The following is an 18,449-nucleotide window of genomic DNA, read 5'->3' on the forward strand; positions in this document are numbered from 1 at the left end:
AATTTCTGAAACTTTAAAGATTGAGAGCATAGCACTTTAAAAATCATCAAATCACAAAGATACAAGAGAGTAAGAATGGTACAAAGGATTACAAAACATTAATATGTCCTTATTATTTATTTTAAATAAAGATGGATTAAATTTTACAATAAAAAACAGAGAAGCTAAGTAAACAAAATGCAAAGACAAATGAAAACACAGAAAGCTGCTTATTCTTGGAGGCACATACACACCAGAGGCAAAAGGGTAGAAAATTATCTTCACCAATTATTCATCCAATAAAAGGTTAGTATCTAAAATATATAAAGATCTAAAGCACTGAACATCAAGAAAACAAATAATCCAGTTAAAAATGGGGAACAGTTCTCAAAAGATGAAACACAAATGGCTGAGAAATACTTAGCCATCAGGGAAATGGAAATCAAAACTGATCAATAAAACAAATGAAAGCACATGCTGGCAAGAATGAGGAAAAGGGGGACACCCATTCATTGCCGGTGGGAGTGCAGACTGGTACAGCTGCTAAGAAATCAGTGTAGCAGTTCCTCAATCTACCTCAAGGTCCCACTCTTGGGCATATACCCAAAGGACTCTACTTTCTACTACAGAGACACCCGCTCATCCATGAAGCTGCTCCATTTATAACAGTCAGAAGCTGGAAACAGCCTAGGTGTCTGTCAAGTGAAGAATAGATACTGAAAATGTACATTTTACGCATTGGAATATTATTCAGCAGTTAAAAAATGAAAATATATAATCTTCAGGTAAATGAAAGGAGCTAGAAAAAAGTAACCATGAGTGAAGTAACAGACCCAAAAAGACAAATATTATGTTTTCTTTTGTATGTATTCTTCTTACTCTATCAGATTAAAATTATATGAAGTTATTCCCATGCCCAAATTTCTAAGTCTCAAAAACAGAAGCTTACCAATATCGCTGGCGAATTCATAGACATGAGGCTTCTGCAGTAGCCCTAACTGGCACATGCAGGTCAGGGCATTGAGAGCTTTCACAATGACAAACTCCTCGGCATCGCTGAGGCCTTGCTGGAGCAGGGGCTTGAGGATGGAGGAGCTCTGCCAGCCGACATAGGCAGCGACACCTGAAAAAGAAGGCAGCGTTATTGCTACTCAGCACCTGAAAAAGCACTTCCCACTAAACATCCTTACAACTAACAGCAAGCCACTCATCAAAACCAGGAAAGAACCACACTTCCTTCCCAGAAATAAACAAAAAGACCCCAACCAAAGTCAATTGCCCAGAAATTTGGGGACACCAGAACTCAAAGAGAAAGCACAGGTTGCCTAAGGCTGTCAGTAATAACAAAAATAAGACACTTTAAGACATGCAGGGACCGTAGAGGTTTACCTCCTAGACCTGAAGACACAACTCTAGCAAAGAGGGAGATGGAGAATCTATAAAACAGCAGATGTAGCCCTAGGGAATCAAGGAAGAAAACTGATGACAGCAAACAAACTCCTCCAGCCCAGTTGGAAGTAAATTATTTCAGGGGGCATGGGGACCCGGTTGTAGATCTCTAGTCTATAGCCCTGGCACTCAAGGGGAAAGGCAAGGAATCTCTGGAGCTCACTGGCTGGCCAAGTCAGAGGACTAGATGGGCTCCAGCTTGAGTGAAGGGACCTGGTCTCCGAACAGTAAGGTGGAAAGTGACCACAGAAAACACCTGATACTAATGTGTAGGCTCCGCACATGCCAACACATCTACACAGGTAACCAGATGTGAAACGACCCACACAAACACGTACACACACACACACACACACACACACACACACACACACACACACCATACTAAATTTCAAGAATAACACCAGGAGAAAATGGGAAGGATTCTAAGCAATAATACTGGCAAGAAAGAAGCAAAATGCTGCAGACAGGTGAAGAAGGCAGATCTAAAACTTCTGAGCAAATGACAAAGTCATGTCTAAACAGTAAATAAGTTAAAATGTGCAATGAATCTAGTCACTGAGGGACAGAAAGTAGCCTCTGCTGTCACTGTCACCCGCATATTCAAGTACAAGGGAGTGATCAAACAGAGGCCTTGGGAGCGGCTGACTTTTAGACAAGACTCACACATAATGGAAATGTTACTCTGGTCCTTTAAAATATCTTTATTTGAAAACGCTTTAATTATAGAACACAAAGTAAAATGTTTATCATGACAGTGGGGGGACACATCTGTGTGATGGAGGAGGTTCTTAGGAGTCTATGGAGGCGACCCTAGCTGAGACTCTTAGCAGCAGAGGATATAGAGCCTGGAGTGGCCACCCCCTTGAGCCAGGTAGGACCTCTAGTAGAGGGAAGGGGTCAACACCCCACCCATAAAACCTTCCACCCCAAATTCTTCCTTCCTACAAGAAGTGTAGGGATAAAGATGGAGCAGAGATTGAAGGAATGGCCAACCAGTGACTTGAGACCCACTCACCCCATGGGAGAGAGCCAACCTCTGACACTATTAGTGATACTCTGCTAGGATTGCAGACAAGAGCCTAGCATAACTGTCTTCTGAGAGGCTTCATCAAGAAGCTTATGGAAACCTACAGCCAAACAATAGGCCAAGCTTGGGGAGTTTTGTGGAAGAGGGAGGAAAGACTGAGGGAGCCAGAGGGGCCAAGGACACAACAAGAAGACCTACAGAGTATACTAACCGGGGCCCATGAGGGCTCAGAGACTGAACAACCAACCAAACAGCATGCACTGGCTGGACCTAGATTCCCTGCACATATGTAGCAGATGTGCAGCCTGTTCTTCATGCGGGTCCCCTAACAACTATAGCAGGGGCTGCCTCTGACTCTGTTGCCTGCATTTAGATCCCTTCCCCGTAGCTGGACTGCCTTATCTGGCCTCAGTGGGAGAGGAAGCACCTAGTCCTGCTGTGACTTGATGTGCCAGGGCAGGCTGGCACAAATGGGCGGCTGCCCCTTCTCTGTAGAAAAGGGGAGGGAGGAATGCAGGGAGGAGGTGTGAAGGTGGGAATGGGAGGAGAGGAGAGAAGGGGCTGTAGGGATCAGGCTATAAAAATGATTAAATAAATAAGAATTCAACTGAGCAAAGGAAGGGTGCAAAGGTATTCAGGGGAAGGGCATTAACCTCCTTATACTACAAATAAAAAGCAGAGCAATAATAATATATTAAGTAAGCTTTCCAAAACTTAACACTAGAAAGTGATCAGCACTGTAAAAACTAACAAGGGAGGAGCTAGAGAGATGGCTCAGTGGTTAAGAGTGCTGTCTGCTCTTCCTAAGGACCCAGGATCAATTCCCAGCACTCACATAGCAGCTTACAACTGTCTGTAACTCGGTTTCAAGAGATCTGACATCCTCACACTAATGCACATAAAATAAAATTAAATCATAAAAAAACTAACAAGGGAAATCATATGTGACTGCATTTCAGCTAAGGCTTCATCCTGGACCATATATGGTGGCATATGCATGACTATCATCCCAAGATTTAGGATGCGGCTAAATTACACGGGAAGACTTGCTTCAAAAACCAAAACATAACATACTGTTTTAAATACATTAAAAAATCAAAATAGAGAAAAAAAAGATTTGCCTTCAAAATGATAGTTAATGTTCTATAAGCTCCCAAACAACCATAAACATAAATGTAACTTCATGCAAGATAAATAACCAAAATAATCAAAGATAATGTAAGAAATACAACACATAAACATCAGCAAAAGGCTTTGTAGCTTGACTAGAAGCAAAAACATACATGAAAATTTGTTACTTTATCCTTTTAACAAGCAAATATTAGGTAAAGCCTATTCCTGGCTGGGAGTGGGTGGGGTGCGTAGCACCTGAAGTTGATAGTCAAAGATAACATAAAAATGTGAACAATTTTAAAAACATGCTCATATTCTTTGCTTACAGAAAGAATACTTTACTGACTGGGCAGTACTAGAGTGCTTTCTATGGAAGCTATGTTCATGATCTTTACCTCAGTGATTAAAACAAACTGAAATACATATACATATATATATATATACACACACATATATATATATACACATACATATAACACATATATATATGCAACAAAGTCTGTGCTCATTCCTTTTTTATCAACTTGACAAAAGAGAGCATCATCTGGTTAAAAGGAACCTCAAGTGATGAACTGCCCCCATCAGATTAACCTCCAGGCAAGTATGTGGGTCATTTTCTTGACTAACGACTGATGTAGCAATGCCTAGGCCACTGTGGGCAGCATCACACTTAGCAAGCAAGAAAGCAAGCTGAGCAAAGTATGGGAGCAAGGCAGTAAGCATAATTCTTCCATGGCCTCTGCTTCAGGTCTCACTTTTAGCTTCCTCCCTTGAGTTCCTGTCCTGACTGCCCTCAGTGGTAGACTGTCAGCTGTGCAATGAAATATATCCTCTCTCTCTTGACATTGAATTTGGTCATGGTCTTTATCACAGAAACAGAAAGCTAACTACAGAAGAACCTCTGTGTATCCAAAGCAGAACTTAAACTTTGTATACTTCTAGCTAAAGAAACTAGTAAGTAAGGCATGTACTAGTAATGAGTGGGCAGTGAGCTGCAGTAAGACAGGTGTGGCGTTCACTCATCTGAGTGACAGTGCCAACATGCAGTGCCATTTCTCAGAACAAAGCCCATCAGCAGGCAGAGCATGACCACACTTAAATACTTAATCATCCTGTTTACTTAAATAAATATGAAAGACTCCCTGCATAATTCAAAATTAAAATTAATCTGTGACCTCAGCACTTTGGGCCCTCCTCCCTCCTTGCCCCCCCCCACCTGCAGCCAGTGAGAGGCCTAGCCCTGGGGTGGTGAGAGTAGAAGAGCTGGCCCTGCCCTTCACCAGCCGCAGCACTTGGGAGAGCAGGCCCGGCACCTCACCTGGGCAGCACAGTAGAGCTGACCCTGGTGGCAGGGGTTGCCACCCCATGGGTGTGAGTGTGGGAAAGCTGGGCCTCTAGTTGGCTGTGCAGTGACTCAGATAAAGGGGGGATGCCCTCCTTCCCTCCTTCATCCCTTGCCACCTATGGCAGATGGGAGAGCTGGCCCTGGATTCATGAGAGTGGGAGAACCGGCCATGTCCCTCATTGGCTGCAACACTTGGAAGAGCAGACCCTGTACCTTTCCTGGGCATCAGAGTAGAATTGGCTTTAGCTGCAGGTGTGGCCAGTGAGCCAACCCTGAGGACAGGAGAACAGGAGAGCTAATGGGCGGCCCAGCTCAGATACCTCTCAGGCCCAGATCCAGGAATTTGAATTGGCCCACACCCAACAAGTGTGTGAAGGGGTCCTACAGATCCAAAACTTCAGGATCTCTATGACACAGGACAACAACAGGATATCTGAGAGAAGTTCCAGTATTGATAGAAGCCAGAGGCCTCACACCAGACCAACAAATCATAGCAATGAACACAGCAAGTGAAGAAGTGTGGGCAAAGGGTACACACTATGACACACTACAGCTTCTACAATGACAGTTTTTTTCTCTGTTGCAGGGAAGGGTGGGAGCAGATATTAGGGTGGGGGTAAATAAGTAGGATTGGGGTACTTAAGTAAAATTCACAAATAACCAATAAGAAGTTCTTAAAAAGAAAAAAAACTTATAAAAAAATACATGTCAGCTGTATAAAAATAGTCAAGTATGGAAAATATAAACCAAACAATCAGCTACTATGCTAGTCCAGCAGATAGACATGGTGTAAATAATACACTGTAGCCTCTGCCTTACAACAGACTAATCTCTGTTCCTGCCACCACACCACTGGGCTCACACTTCAGGCAGACCTGAAATACCCCCAGTCACTTCTGTAGTAGTTCATGCACTTTCCCGGGTCACTGTTCTTAACGACCACATGCTATTTCTTCCTATCACCACAACACAGATTAATTAAACTTCTCCTTGATTCGTCATATTGTTAAAGAACATGTAGATGGACAGAAATACTAAGAATTCATTCATCAACAAAACTTGATAATATCATTACCTATCTTTCAAAGCAATGGGGGAGGGTCTGAGAGAGCAATTTATAATCTTAAAGATGAATTTAAAAACAAACACAAACATACCAACTATACTATCAAAGAAAGCTCCACGCAGGTGCCAATCATTCTTGTCATTTAGGAATGTGATCATGTGGGACAACAACACATCGTTGGCTTTCTGACGTCCGAAGAAGACGCACAAACGCGTGATTCCATTCTCCATTAAAGTTTGTTTCACAATATTTTCAGGATCGCTTAACAAAGTGACAACTTTCTGCTGGACCATTTCATGCAAGGCTTGGAGCTCTAAAAACACAAAAAGAAGGATCAATTCTCCCCACACACACGCAGACCACGCATTTTGTATTTTGTCATTTTGGTTATGTAGCTCAGGCTGTCTTGGAACTGGTTGTTGAGCCCACGCTGGCGGGGAACTCACAGTCCTCCTACCTGGCCTCCAGAGTGATGAAATCATAGGTATGGCCCACTCACACCGAGGCTTGTCTTATTTCTTACTTAGTAGAGTAACAGCATGAGCACAGGCGCTTCCACACACAGCCTGTACTTGCTAAGCTTCCCACCACTGTTGAAAGGCCTGGAGATGGAACACTGAACACATCCTACCATTCATACCGTAAGAACAGCTACCGTGTCGCAGAACATCTCTCCATCTACGAGCTCAAGAAGAAACGCAGGGGGAAGCACCAGAAAGGAGAGCTCATCACCTCCCACTAAGATGGTATGCAAGGCCAGCAAAGTACCAGGCTGGTTTAGCATGTAACTTTTAAAAAGCACGTTTGAGTAAGTTGATTATATAGAGATACCCACAGAATATATCATAAGGAAGAGCAGCCTTCCTCTCTGACTGCACCTCCTACTCATCCTTATTTGTCCACCTAGTTGTCTATCTGTCCCTTGTTAATGTCTGGTTGATCACGGTTCTTGCCATTCCCCTACTGCTCCCTCGTTGCGTGGTTGCAGAGGACATGCTTAACCGAGTCTCAGCTGAATTAAAGGAGGCAAAGCTGTCCTGCTCGGCCCAGTACCATCCAGCTGACCATCTGGGAGGTAAAGTACATGCTGACAAAGAAGCAAACTTCAGCTACTCCAGAGCTGTGACAGCTAAATTCATTATCTGAAAATGGTCCATTTCCTTTACAATTGCCTACTGCATACAAATGTATACACTAGATTTCCCTAGTAGTTCTCAACTTAACCCAGCACAGAGCAGATTTGATTCTACTTCTGAATCTTCGGCTAAAAACCTGCTAGAAACCTAAGCCACGGGCCTCAGTGAGTTTACTATACAGGCATTTCTGTATAGTAAAAGGGGAACTTCAATATGTAAACCAGAGATAGTAATTACTAAATGAAAATAGCTCATAACTAAGGATACTCAACACTACTCATGCCTGAAAAAGGCTTAGGGTTCTCATTTCTTAAAAAGAACCACACAATTCAGCTAGCTTTCCTGCTCACATGACTCTGGCTGAAGCAAGTATGGAATCCACAAGGACAAGTAGATCATTTCTAGGTAACTGCGTGTGAGGATAATGTGGCGGGGGCCCTTCCTATCCTAATACTCGCTGCCCCTTCACTTTACAAGAGGGTAGCAAGTGACAGCTTATGCAAGTGAGCATAAGCGATTCGGTGCAAACGATGAGGACTCGTGAAACAACAGTACCTGTGTCGTAGTCTCCGTTCGGATGTGTGGCTTCCTCCACCTCTTCACTATCCGGGTCATTCTCCATGTTGAGAGTTTTTAGCTGTACTAGTTCTAGGAACCGCAGAGCTGTTTCGGCCAACAGAGCTATGTTTTCTGTGAGATACCAGCAAAAGTTACAATCATGACCTCAAATTTTCACGCTGCTTGTAACATTTCCTCCCAAAGTCCTGCGCACTCAAGTGCCTCACACTTAGACCCTCCTGCTTCTGCCTCCAGAGCGTGGGTGACTACAGGTCATCATTCGGCCAGAATCCCCAAGTCTTTACACATCTAAGTTTTAACCATAAATTGTAGAGGAAAAGCAGGATTTTGCACGTTAGCCTTTAATCAGAATCTTTGTAACTGATCTCATAATCGATGACAAACTCAAACAACAAAAAAATTCTGCATTTTCAAAAACTGTCTGAAAAAAAGTATCCAGTTCTAATGAGAGAAAAAGAGAAAATGCTTAGTCCTTCCCCAGAGCTAGCCTTTAGAGATTTCCTGACCACACTGAGGTAGTTAGTTATTAGACTAACACAGAAACATGCACAAAAGTACCGTCACACGGGGCCAGAATCAGACAGACCAGGGCTCATCCCTCAAGCCTGCAGCTTACCAACTGAGTCTCGGTTTCCTCAGATAAAGAGGAGTCACGGCTGCCTTAAAAAGCCACTACTAAACTGAATGAGCCATCGTTAGTCTGCTGTTCAAGTACTATCCTGAGCTTCTCATGGACAGGGGGTGAGACCGCTGGCCAGGCTACGTACTGACTGGCTCAATCTACGAGACTGCCCAACGCTCTTCACCACTCAAAGCATCCCGTTCTAGCTTCTGCTGTCACTGTGCTGTCATGTGTCTGTTCTCCGCCTCACTCTTCTATTTCTATTTATTCCTTCTTCTGGATCCTCTCTTGCCTTCCGCTCCTGTGCTCTGCCTATGACTCTAAGTCCCACAGACTGTACTCTTCTTTCTTAGCAACGAATAGCACTGAACATACAATAACTACCTTAGACTAGAAAGGCATGCTAGAGGTCAAATCCACAGCCGCACACATTTCCTTACTTTGTAATGTCTATGAGATCAAACGTGCCCTGCTGCAGCTGCGCCTATCAGTAAGGCAGTTCGTCTTAGGGTCCTGCTGTACCCCACCATGGCCAGGTTCATCATTGCTTGATACACAACAAAACCGTGGGCTAGGAGGATGGCTCAGTCATCCCACGCAAGCAGGACAACTTGTGTTCAGATCCCCAGCACCCATGGGGGGTGTGGCAGCACGCGCCCACAATCCCAGTGCTGGGAAGACAAGGGACGGGAGGGTCCCCAGGGCTTGCTGGCCAGCCAATCTGGCCAAATTGGTAAGTTCCTGGTTGACTCAAAAATTAAAGTAGAGAAACAGAAAGACAGCCAACATTCACCGCTGGTCTTATATGTACATACACGCACACGCAGCTACAAAAGTAAAATGTCATCCCACAATACCCTAACACAAGAAACGAGGGCCTAACGTGAAGTTCAGTAGAATACTTGTCTACCAGGTAGCACAGGAGCACAAAAGACCTGGGTTTGATCCCCACCATCAAGTAAAGGAGAGATGGGAGATTTCTAGATCACGCCTGATAATAAGCCAACCTCTAGCCACGTCCACTTCCTGGGCTCCTGTGCCCGGAGCATGGCATGCACGGCCAGAAGCTCCAAGGCCTCCTCTGCAGCTCACAGCCCTTGCAGAAGGCGCCATCACCCTTGCGTGCTTTCCGCACGCCTCCCACTTATTTCAGATCTACACTGTACTGTTGTGAGAACAAGGCCATACATTTTTAATGAAGACTTCTCTCTTCAGTTTGGTGAGCTGACAGGTACATAACTCATAGACATGCAGGCCAACCATATACCTTTATTAGAAAAGGCTCTTTCCTAGGTCTTTGAAAGTCTGGGTAGTGTAATTCCCCATGTAAGTCTATAAACAACACATTTTTAAGTTCACTTTACACTAAATATATCTATGCCGGCATCTTCTGAGATGAAAAAGAATACTGCAAAGGGAAAAAAAAGGTGGGAGTTTAAGCTTTTATGCTTACTGCTATGTATAATTTAGTTATACTCAACCACACAAGTTAAAAAACATTCCTGCTTCTATGTCAGCATGTATTTCTCACTGAAAGGTGCTGCCTCTGAGCCTGAGTTATCACGGACTCTCAGAGGAACCAAAAAAAAGCAAGACCATTTTGAAGCCACGTTCTGCTGCTGCAGCTCTAGGAACTAGACACTAGACCAGAAACAGCTGGTCACAGCCAGGTCACTTAGTCTTTCTCAACCCTGTAAATGAAGGGTGCTGCAAGGCTTAATGGCGCAGCCTCATAACCAACCCCTGCAGCGCCCTTGAGCAGTCGGTGCCTTGTCATCAGGCAGGGTTTTGATGCACAGCAGCTGCAGCTTTTATGCCAGGGCTGTCAGTAACTGCATGCCAACATAATAACATGTCCCCTGAACATCAGAACTTTACCCACATGACAAATGAGGACAGGTAAGATACACTATGCCAAAAGCAGGGTCACCAAACTGAAATAAGAATGATAGACAGTTTCTTTAAAACCTGTGCCTCTTGCATGTTGTTCATTTACCTGATTCCCAAATGAATTAGAAACAGGCCATTACAAATACAATCAGATGTGTCTTAAAGAGATCCTGGATTTCTAAACCTCACTTTATGCCTCCACAAGACACAAACAACAAAGACCAGGAACAATACACGCAGGGAAACAGACCATCCAACAACCACCGAGCCTTTGGACATAAAATTAGTGTCCAAAGACAAGTATTTACACATTCTCTGAAAAATGACAAGCAAATAATAAGCAAACTGCTTTCAAAAATGTGACAATAACAATAACCACATGTATACTACACATTATGTACAAAGACTTCCAAACAGAAGGTCCATTTTGCATTAGATCATAGCTATAAATTATGGATTATGTAAATGTCTCAGTGATATTTCCCATGGTGAAGTAAGTGTTCAGAATTAGTTTGAGGAGCTAAAAACATGAATCTTTCCTGTTGAGCTCCGTGGGTGAGGATTCTAAGGAGAGAAAGGAGGTGTTCGTGACACACCAAGCCATCAAGACGCCAGGCATCCTGAGCACTAAGTAAGCAGAATGGGACTTAACTCAGCCTCCCATCACCACCACCGTCCTTTCCAATAGCAACAGGGTGTTCTGCCCCGAAACACACTGTTTGCTCAGTGACACTTTGTAAAGGCTGCAGCTCTAGCTCAGGAGCTGATGTCTGTAAACACTAGTCTTTCTCCAGCTAAATGTTCTATCCCAGGTCAGACCGCTAGAGTCCACAGTGCACACTTCTTCACCTGATACTTCCAATCAGTTTAAATGCAAAGGAGTATACAAAAGTGAGTCCCAGGAATAAATTAGCTATAGATAATTAATATGTATGTATTCGTAACTCAAGAGCGAAGTTCACACGAGGAATTCCCAAAGAAATCGGAAAATCCCAAGTGTGAGCACGTGACAGGTCAATGGGCTCTTACCAGCATAGGCCAGTCTCACAATAGTGGCGTCGTCTTGGGCCAGGTGGGCTATGCCTGGCAGAATGTACTCTGGATAGATATTGACGTCATTACGGGGAACCTCTTTGACAAGGGCAAGAACTTTGGTGAGTGTCCTCAGGGCTTCGGCCCTCACTCTGGGAACCGAGTCATTGCTGAAATGCAACAAGTAGGGAGTAATGCGATCCAGAAGGATCTCCACACTCAGCCTCGGGGCCAAGTGGAGAATGAGCTCCAAAGCAGCCAGTTTGGAGTCACAGGACTTCAGAGTCTGCAGGCACGAGGTTATGACGGACACCAGGACAACCAGTCCGCTCTCCTTGGGCTCCCCTTCTGCTTTTTCTGGCAAGTCGTGTCCACAGAGGTTGTGAATAATGTTGCCCAAATCTTTTCGTATAACCAAAATCCGCTCATCTGCAGAGAGAAATGTTTCCTTGGCGAACTGAGCCATGTAAGGCTGAAGGAAAGTATAAAATATCTCAGGAAAAGCATTGCCACGCTGCTGCTTCAAGTAATCTTCAGCCTCCAAACGCTTTTCTGGCTCACAATGGATCATCTGAGTTACCTACATGAAAGGAGAAAATGGTACATTTTAGAAGACGAAAGGAAAGCCAAATGGGTGGCTCAGACCTGTAACCAACAAACAAGGCCAGCCTCCTGAGCTATGTAACAAGTTCAAGGCCAGTCTGGACTGCGTAAGATCCTGTCTATACACACACATACACACGCAAGCACGCACACCAAACCAAATGAAAGGTACAAGAGCAATTACATGAGATTTAAAGGATTTCTGAGGTAATTCTAATTATTCTCTTTGTCCAACCATTCTTAAAAAACAAAAACAAAAACAAAACAAAACAAAACACATCTGACCAAGTTGCCCTGACTGGCCTGGAACTGACTTGTGTAGACAGGCTGGCCTCGTGGCCTCTGCCTCTCCTAAATACTGGAATCTGAGGCTTGCACCACCATGCCCAGCTAGCCTTTCTATTTAGAACTAATTATGTCTCTCATCATCCTAGAAGGCAACAGGATGTTACACACTAATGTACACAGAGAGCCCGGTATATAAGAGGCCACACCCTCTTCGATATTTGCTATTAAAAAGCAACTCATCTTCAGAGAAAAACAATTAGACACACTTGCACACACAAATCAACACATGAATCTGGAAGAAATTATAGAACTCCTGAGATCATTTTCAGCACCACAATTAAGAGTTCTGGTTTAAACTACCCTAACGCAAATCCAAAGGATTAGCACACGGTTTAAGTGTAGCTTAGTTGAGAGGAGAATCAAAGGGCTGGAAATGTAGCTCAGGGATAGAGCGCTGGCACAGACGTGTGAGGTCCCGTGTAAGACCCCAGCACTTCAAAGGTAGAAAATACTAGAGTGGAGAGATGGCTCAGCACCTCGGAGCACTTGCTCAGCGGCCAGCACTCACATCAAGCAGCTCACAGCCACTTTTAAGTTCAGATCCAAGGGATCTAGTACCCACGCATGTGTGTGCACACACACACACAATCTACTATTTTAAAATGTGAAAAATGTGAACATAAGAAATAACATAACTATACAAGGACAAATTCTTTCAAAATATAAAAACAGTTCAATGCTTCCTCTAGTCAAATACATAAAATATCATAAAAATGTATCTGCAAGTTTGGCTTTCTTTTTGAATTCTACACTAGAAATTAGCCCTGAAATTAGGGGAATCAAGTGCACTATGTGAAAAAACTTTTACATTTGCATTAATGCACTAAAGATTAATAAACAAACTGACTTTCAAATCAAATGTAGGTCCAAAGACATGCTGCTGCTCAGCTTAAGTGACTCCGAAAATCTCATCTCCAAGGAGGAGCAGCTGGCCTGCTTCTCAGCACAAGCTATGCTGGCCTCCTCCAGGGTTTCCCTTCTTTGTTCTTGAGACAGTCTCCTTATGTAGTCCAGGCTACCCAGAACCCCACACGCACCCTGCTCCAGCCTTCCTCATTCAGCAAACACATTCCAGGCCCGTACTGACAGAAGCTGAGCCCAGCACCTCTAAGTTGTATTTATTTTGAGGCAGGGGTTTGCTAAATTCACTAACCTGGCCTTGAGCACAGTCTGTACCCTCAGGCAGATCTGGAATTTGGGATCCCCTAAGTAGCTGGGATAGTAGACCATGCCACTAGGCCTAGCAGCACCCTAGGAGAAAACAAACTGTGTATTTCTCCACTTAGAATACTGCAGAGTATTCTAAATAGACCACCACCTTTCACATAACCCAGATCATTATCACAGCGTCGGTTACTTTGGAAAGAAGCCCTCAGTGACATCTCATCCAATGGCCGTGCACACAATTCCTCAGCAGACAGTGCTACAGACATCCAATCCAATGGTCGTGCACACAATTCCTCAGCCCTGTGCTAACATAACCATGTGACTGTGCAGCTGCCTTCCAGAGCAGCCCACATCTGCAGCCATGGGAAGACACCTCGCCATTGTACTCTGCTAAGGCTGATGCCTTTCTCTCTCCACCGTACATCTGTCTTCTTCATTCCTCACGAGCAAGCTCTCTCTAGGACAGCCTCTCCAAACCTATGCAGACCCCACAGCCCCCACTTCCAAATCGGCCCAAAGCAGAGAGTTAGGATTATCATGGAACAATATGTAATGAAGTCATTTTTCTGCCTTTTTTCTTTCTTTTTTTAATGTCAAATGTGTGTTATGCCTAAGAGGGGGAAAAATAGCACATTTCTTTCTAATAAGGTATCAAATTATGTTTATCCGTACTAGGTTTTCTTCCAGGTTTGTTGTGAAGGAGGGACTGGCTGCCGTGCCTGTCATCCCAGCACTCAGGAGGCTAAGGCGGGAGGCCTGTCCTGAGTAAGCTAACAGAGTGCACTCCAGGCCAGCTAGGACATAGGAAATTAAAACCTCATGGCAAATATTTGTAGCATAGTTACCAATTCTCTGATACTGTGATCTTCAATTTTATTTAGCACTTGTTCAGGGAAAAAATGTCCATTTCTATATGCCAACAGTTGAGAGAGATCAAACAAGGGTACACCTTCCGTGAAAAGCTCAGCTATCACACAACCTGGAAAATCAGACATAAGTCATTAGGATGAGATGAAGAGATCATGCAATACAGGTTAGCATTCAGCTGAATACTCAACGCGCAAAACCCAAAATAAACTGAATTTAAATACATAATGCAATATGCAGGCCATGTCTAATTCCTTGATAGGCACGGTATAAGGTAACAACAATCATTTGCGTTCTCTTTCTTAGAAAAACATATACACAAATAAGGAGTGTAAAAACCACAAGAAGCCCTCTGTACAAAAGTACACCAATAAGTTCATAAGAACTGATAAGCAGTACCTAGGTGTTTGTCCACCACTAAACAAGGAGTTTAGTGATCCCACCTTCGCCAAGCTCCCCTCCTAGAAAGGGAAATAGAACATAACCAACCAACAAATTTCATTTGTAGTGCTAAACATTACAGACATATACCAAGTACTAAAAAATGTGGGAGTAAACTAGAAGGGAAAATAATTCAACCATTTTGCATTAACATGATCAATCAAGAATTTTTTATCGCCAGGAAAGGTGGCACAACCTGTAATCCCAGCACTCAGGGAGGCAGAGTCAGGCGATCTCTGTGAGTTCGAGGCCAGCCTACTCTACAAAGCAAGGACAGCCAAGGCTACACACACACACACACACACACACACACACACACAAAACCTTGTCTTGAAAAAATAAATGAATTTTTTAAAGTACCTACATTCCCAAAAGCATAAAGCAGTTTCATTTTTTTGTACAAAGCAATGTTATTGAGTCATTATATGACATTCTCTTAACAACTCTTACACAGAGACTCTTCAATAACTAATAACTATATGACAGTCTTTGTACCTGCTGCTCCCTCTGCCAAGAACACTCGCCCAAAGTACTAGTGGATGCTAGTTAGGCCTCCACCTCCAGGAGAACCTTGTCAGCCAGCAGTGAATCCTTTCTTAATTACCTGTTTAAGACTTCAAGAGCCACTGGGCATGGTGGTGCATGACCTTGATCCCTGTAGCTGAAAAGGTGCATCTGTGAGTTCTAGGGCAGCCTGACCTACAAAGGGAGTTTCCAAAACAGCCCGGACTACAAAGAGAACCTGTCTGAGGAAAAAAAGAGAGAGAAAGACTGCAAGAGCCACTCCATCTCCTCCATATCAGTTTTCTGAAAAGAGTGAAAGCTATTTTCCCACACAGTACCTACTGGAAGACTATCTTATGTTGCTGTTAACTCTCGAGAATGCAAACTCCATAGAATAGTCTCCCCCATTCTGTGCACTGAAACATCCACCAACTAGGATAGTTCTGATACATAATAAACATTCAGTAAATTTGTTAATTCCTATTGATACAATGTTAATTTCAGAAAGAAAGGACTTCAAACAACAGCTATTTTCAAGAAGAAGAAGAAGAAGAAATCAAGTGCCAAGGCCAGTAAGATGGGTCAGTGGGTAAAAGCATTTGCCACCAAGTCTAATGGCCTAAGTTCAACCTCCAAGTCCCACATGGTGGAAGGAGAGAGCCCATTCCTACAAGCTGTCCTCTGACCTACACACACAACCAAGTTGTGTGCTTCTCTGCACACTCCCTTGCAGGCTCTCGGGTGTGTGTGTGTGTGTGTGTGTGTGTGTGTGCAGGTGCGCGTACATATGTAAGCAGGAAACGGAAGATCTGAGCAGCACTGTAAACCAACCAGATCTAGCCAACATCAGTATGCCATCCTAGCCATGAGAGCAGAATATAAATTCCTAGGAGCCTATAAAATATACACTATCTAGACAAGACCTCAGCTAAGCAAAATGATCCTCAACATTATGGCATACAAGGTTTCGGTGTACCCCACGGCTTCCTTTGTTGAACTCGAATTCCCACTGTGAAGTATTATGGAGAAAACTTAATCTGACAATGGTGGCAGAGGTGAGGCCTCTGGGAAGTAATCAGAATTAAAATCAACAGGAACCCTCTATGCCTGAATCCAGGTAGCTTCACAATTAGAGAAACCAACACAGAGACATGAGTGCATACTCTATCTAACCCTCTGAAACGGAAAGCCAAATTAAATTCTGTCTTTTTTTTTTTTTTTTATTGACTTGGTTGTGGTGTTTTATCTCAGCTATAGAAAAGTAGACAACACAACTCCTAAAAGATTAATGGATGAAGGGAGCTTGGGAAACGTGAGAGCGACGGTGCATTCCTGTAATCCCAGGTACATGAAAGAGCACACCTCCATGTAGCCGTGGCCGAGTGGTTCAGGCGATGGACTAGAAAAAGCACACCTACAATCCCAGTTAAAGGGAGGGCCAAAGCAGGAGAAGCAAAGTTAAAGATCAGCCTGGGCAACTAAGCAAGACCCTGTCTAAAACTGAAAGGGCTGCGGAGGCAGCTCAGGGAGCTTGACTGTGTACTGGGACCCTTTCTAACTTAGGCCAGGCAGTATGGCTTCTGCAAACAATGGTGGCAAGAAAGAAAAGGGTCATCCTGCCACCAGCAAAGTGGTGCCCGCAGAGCCCACTGTCAACATTCCTAAGTGCATCTGTGGAGTGGGCTTCAAGCCAGGCACTCTGAGAAACACACAGCTATGCCATGAAGGTCAAGGGGGCTCCTGATATGTGCACTGATGCAGCAAGCCATGTGGGCCAAAGGGATAAGGAATGTTCTTTATCACAGCTCCCTACACTTATTTGTCCAGAAAACACAAGGAGTCACCAAACAAGCTCTACACTGTGATCCTGTTACCTGGTTCAGAAATCTACAATCAGTTAGGATGTGGTCTGATAAGTGCCAAGAACAGTTATAAAACTGATTTTAAAACAAACAAACAAACAAACTCATATGGGCTTGGGGAAAGGCTCAATCAGAAAACTGATTGCTTTGCGAGTACTAGGTTCTGAATTAAAAGTCCAGAAGCCACATTAAAAAAAACCTGGGTGAATGGTACATACTTGTAATTCCAGAGCTGAAGACACAGCAAGACCTCTGGAGTTCACTGACTATCTAAGCCTGTATGGTAAGCTCCATGCCCAGGGAGAGACCCCGCCTCAAAAAAATGAAGAGTTGGCAGGGAACTGCGCAGTGTGGAGGCCAGAGATTCCCTGGGTGTGGCTCTTTGGGTGCTGCCCACTGTCCATGTGTGTACACAGACAAACAGACACACACACACACATACACACACATCTACCTGCACATATGGATGGATGTTCTCAGACAAAAAGAAAAAAGCAAAACCAAAAACCTCCGTGAAATTCATCTACTATTTTGAGTAAATGTACAGATAAATATCAATATTAAATCACTGTCTTGTAGGAGCATTACACACTGCCTGAAACAAACTACCAAAGCTAAACTAACTCCCAGTCAGTCTGTGGGCCTCAGTTTGAATCCCATCACTCTAATTGAGGCCTGCCTCTCTACTGATCATTCCCACGGAGACTTATTTGATGTTTCTATTACAGCATGTATGCTTATCACCACCATAGCAAACAAAAGGTGAAATGTGTTTCTCTTCTATCTTAAAACAGACATTTAGCATCCTTCCATGTCACCAGCACTCTGAAGTTTATGTTTTGAATGTTTAATGAAAAGTACTTTCATTTTCTCATCACTTAAGCATGTCCAATGAGGAAATTATGTATCTGAGACAGTATATGAGGGCATATCAAAAGAACGTTTGAGTCCTGAAGATACCTGATAAAACAGAGTCAGATGGAAGGGGAGGAGGTCCTCTCCTATCAGTGGCCTTGGAAAGGGACAGGGAGGAGATGAGGGAGGGACAGAGGATGGAATTGGGAGGGAATGAGGGAGCGGGATACAGAATTAATAAAATGTAACTAATAATAAAAATATTAAAAAATAAAAATAAAAAACGAATTTTTGAAAATCTGGCAACTTACAAAAGGCTACATTTCTATGTTTGACATTTAAAACATGTCAAATTAGTGTAGAGGAATTTTAATTCAGAATATGGCTGCTTGGCAAGAGATCACATCCAAAGACCTCCTAGGCCTGTGTGATCTGGCTGTAATACAGACATGCCTTTAAAATACCAGGAGACAGAGACAAGCAGATCTCTGAATTCAAGGCCAGCCTGGTATAGATCAAGTTTCAGATAAAGAAAGCTTAAGTCCAGGTGTGGTGGTATAT

General features: G+C 43.5%; 1 protein-coding gene across 4 annotated transcripts in view; it reads right to left on the minus strand.

The window, feature by feature from the left end:
• Pik3r4 (phosphoinositide-3-kinase regulatory subunit 4) overlaps window positions 1-18,449 on the minus strand; it is a 53,617-nt gene that overhangs the window by 32,304 nt on the left and 2,864 nt on the right. For all 4 annotated transcript variants that reach the window (XM_021639862.1, XM_060385376.1, XM_060385375.1 and 1 more), the window contains exons 3-7: window positions 14,205-14,338; window positions 11,239-11,821; window positions 7,674-7,808; window positions 6,074-6,295; window positions 929-1,102 (exon numbers count right to left, since the gene is read on the minus strand). In XM_021639862.1, the coding sequence (XP_021495537.1) occupies window positions 929-1,102; window positions 6,074-6,295; window positions 7,674-7,808; window positions 11,239-11,821; window positions 14,205-14,338 (1,248 nt within the window). The remainder of the gene's footprint in view (window positions 1-928; window positions 1,103-6,073; window positions 6,296-7,673; window positions 7,809-11,238; window positions 11,822-14,204; window positions 14,339-18,449) is intronic.

This window comes from Meriones unguiculatus, chromosome 6 (genome assembly GCF_030254825.1).
Source record: "Meriones unguiculatus strain TT.TT164.6M chromosome 6, Bangor_MerUng_6.1, whole genome shotgun sequence".
Classification (NCBI taxonomy): Eukaryota; Metazoa; Chordata; class Mammalia; order Rodentia; family Muridae; genus Meriones; species Meriones unguiculatus.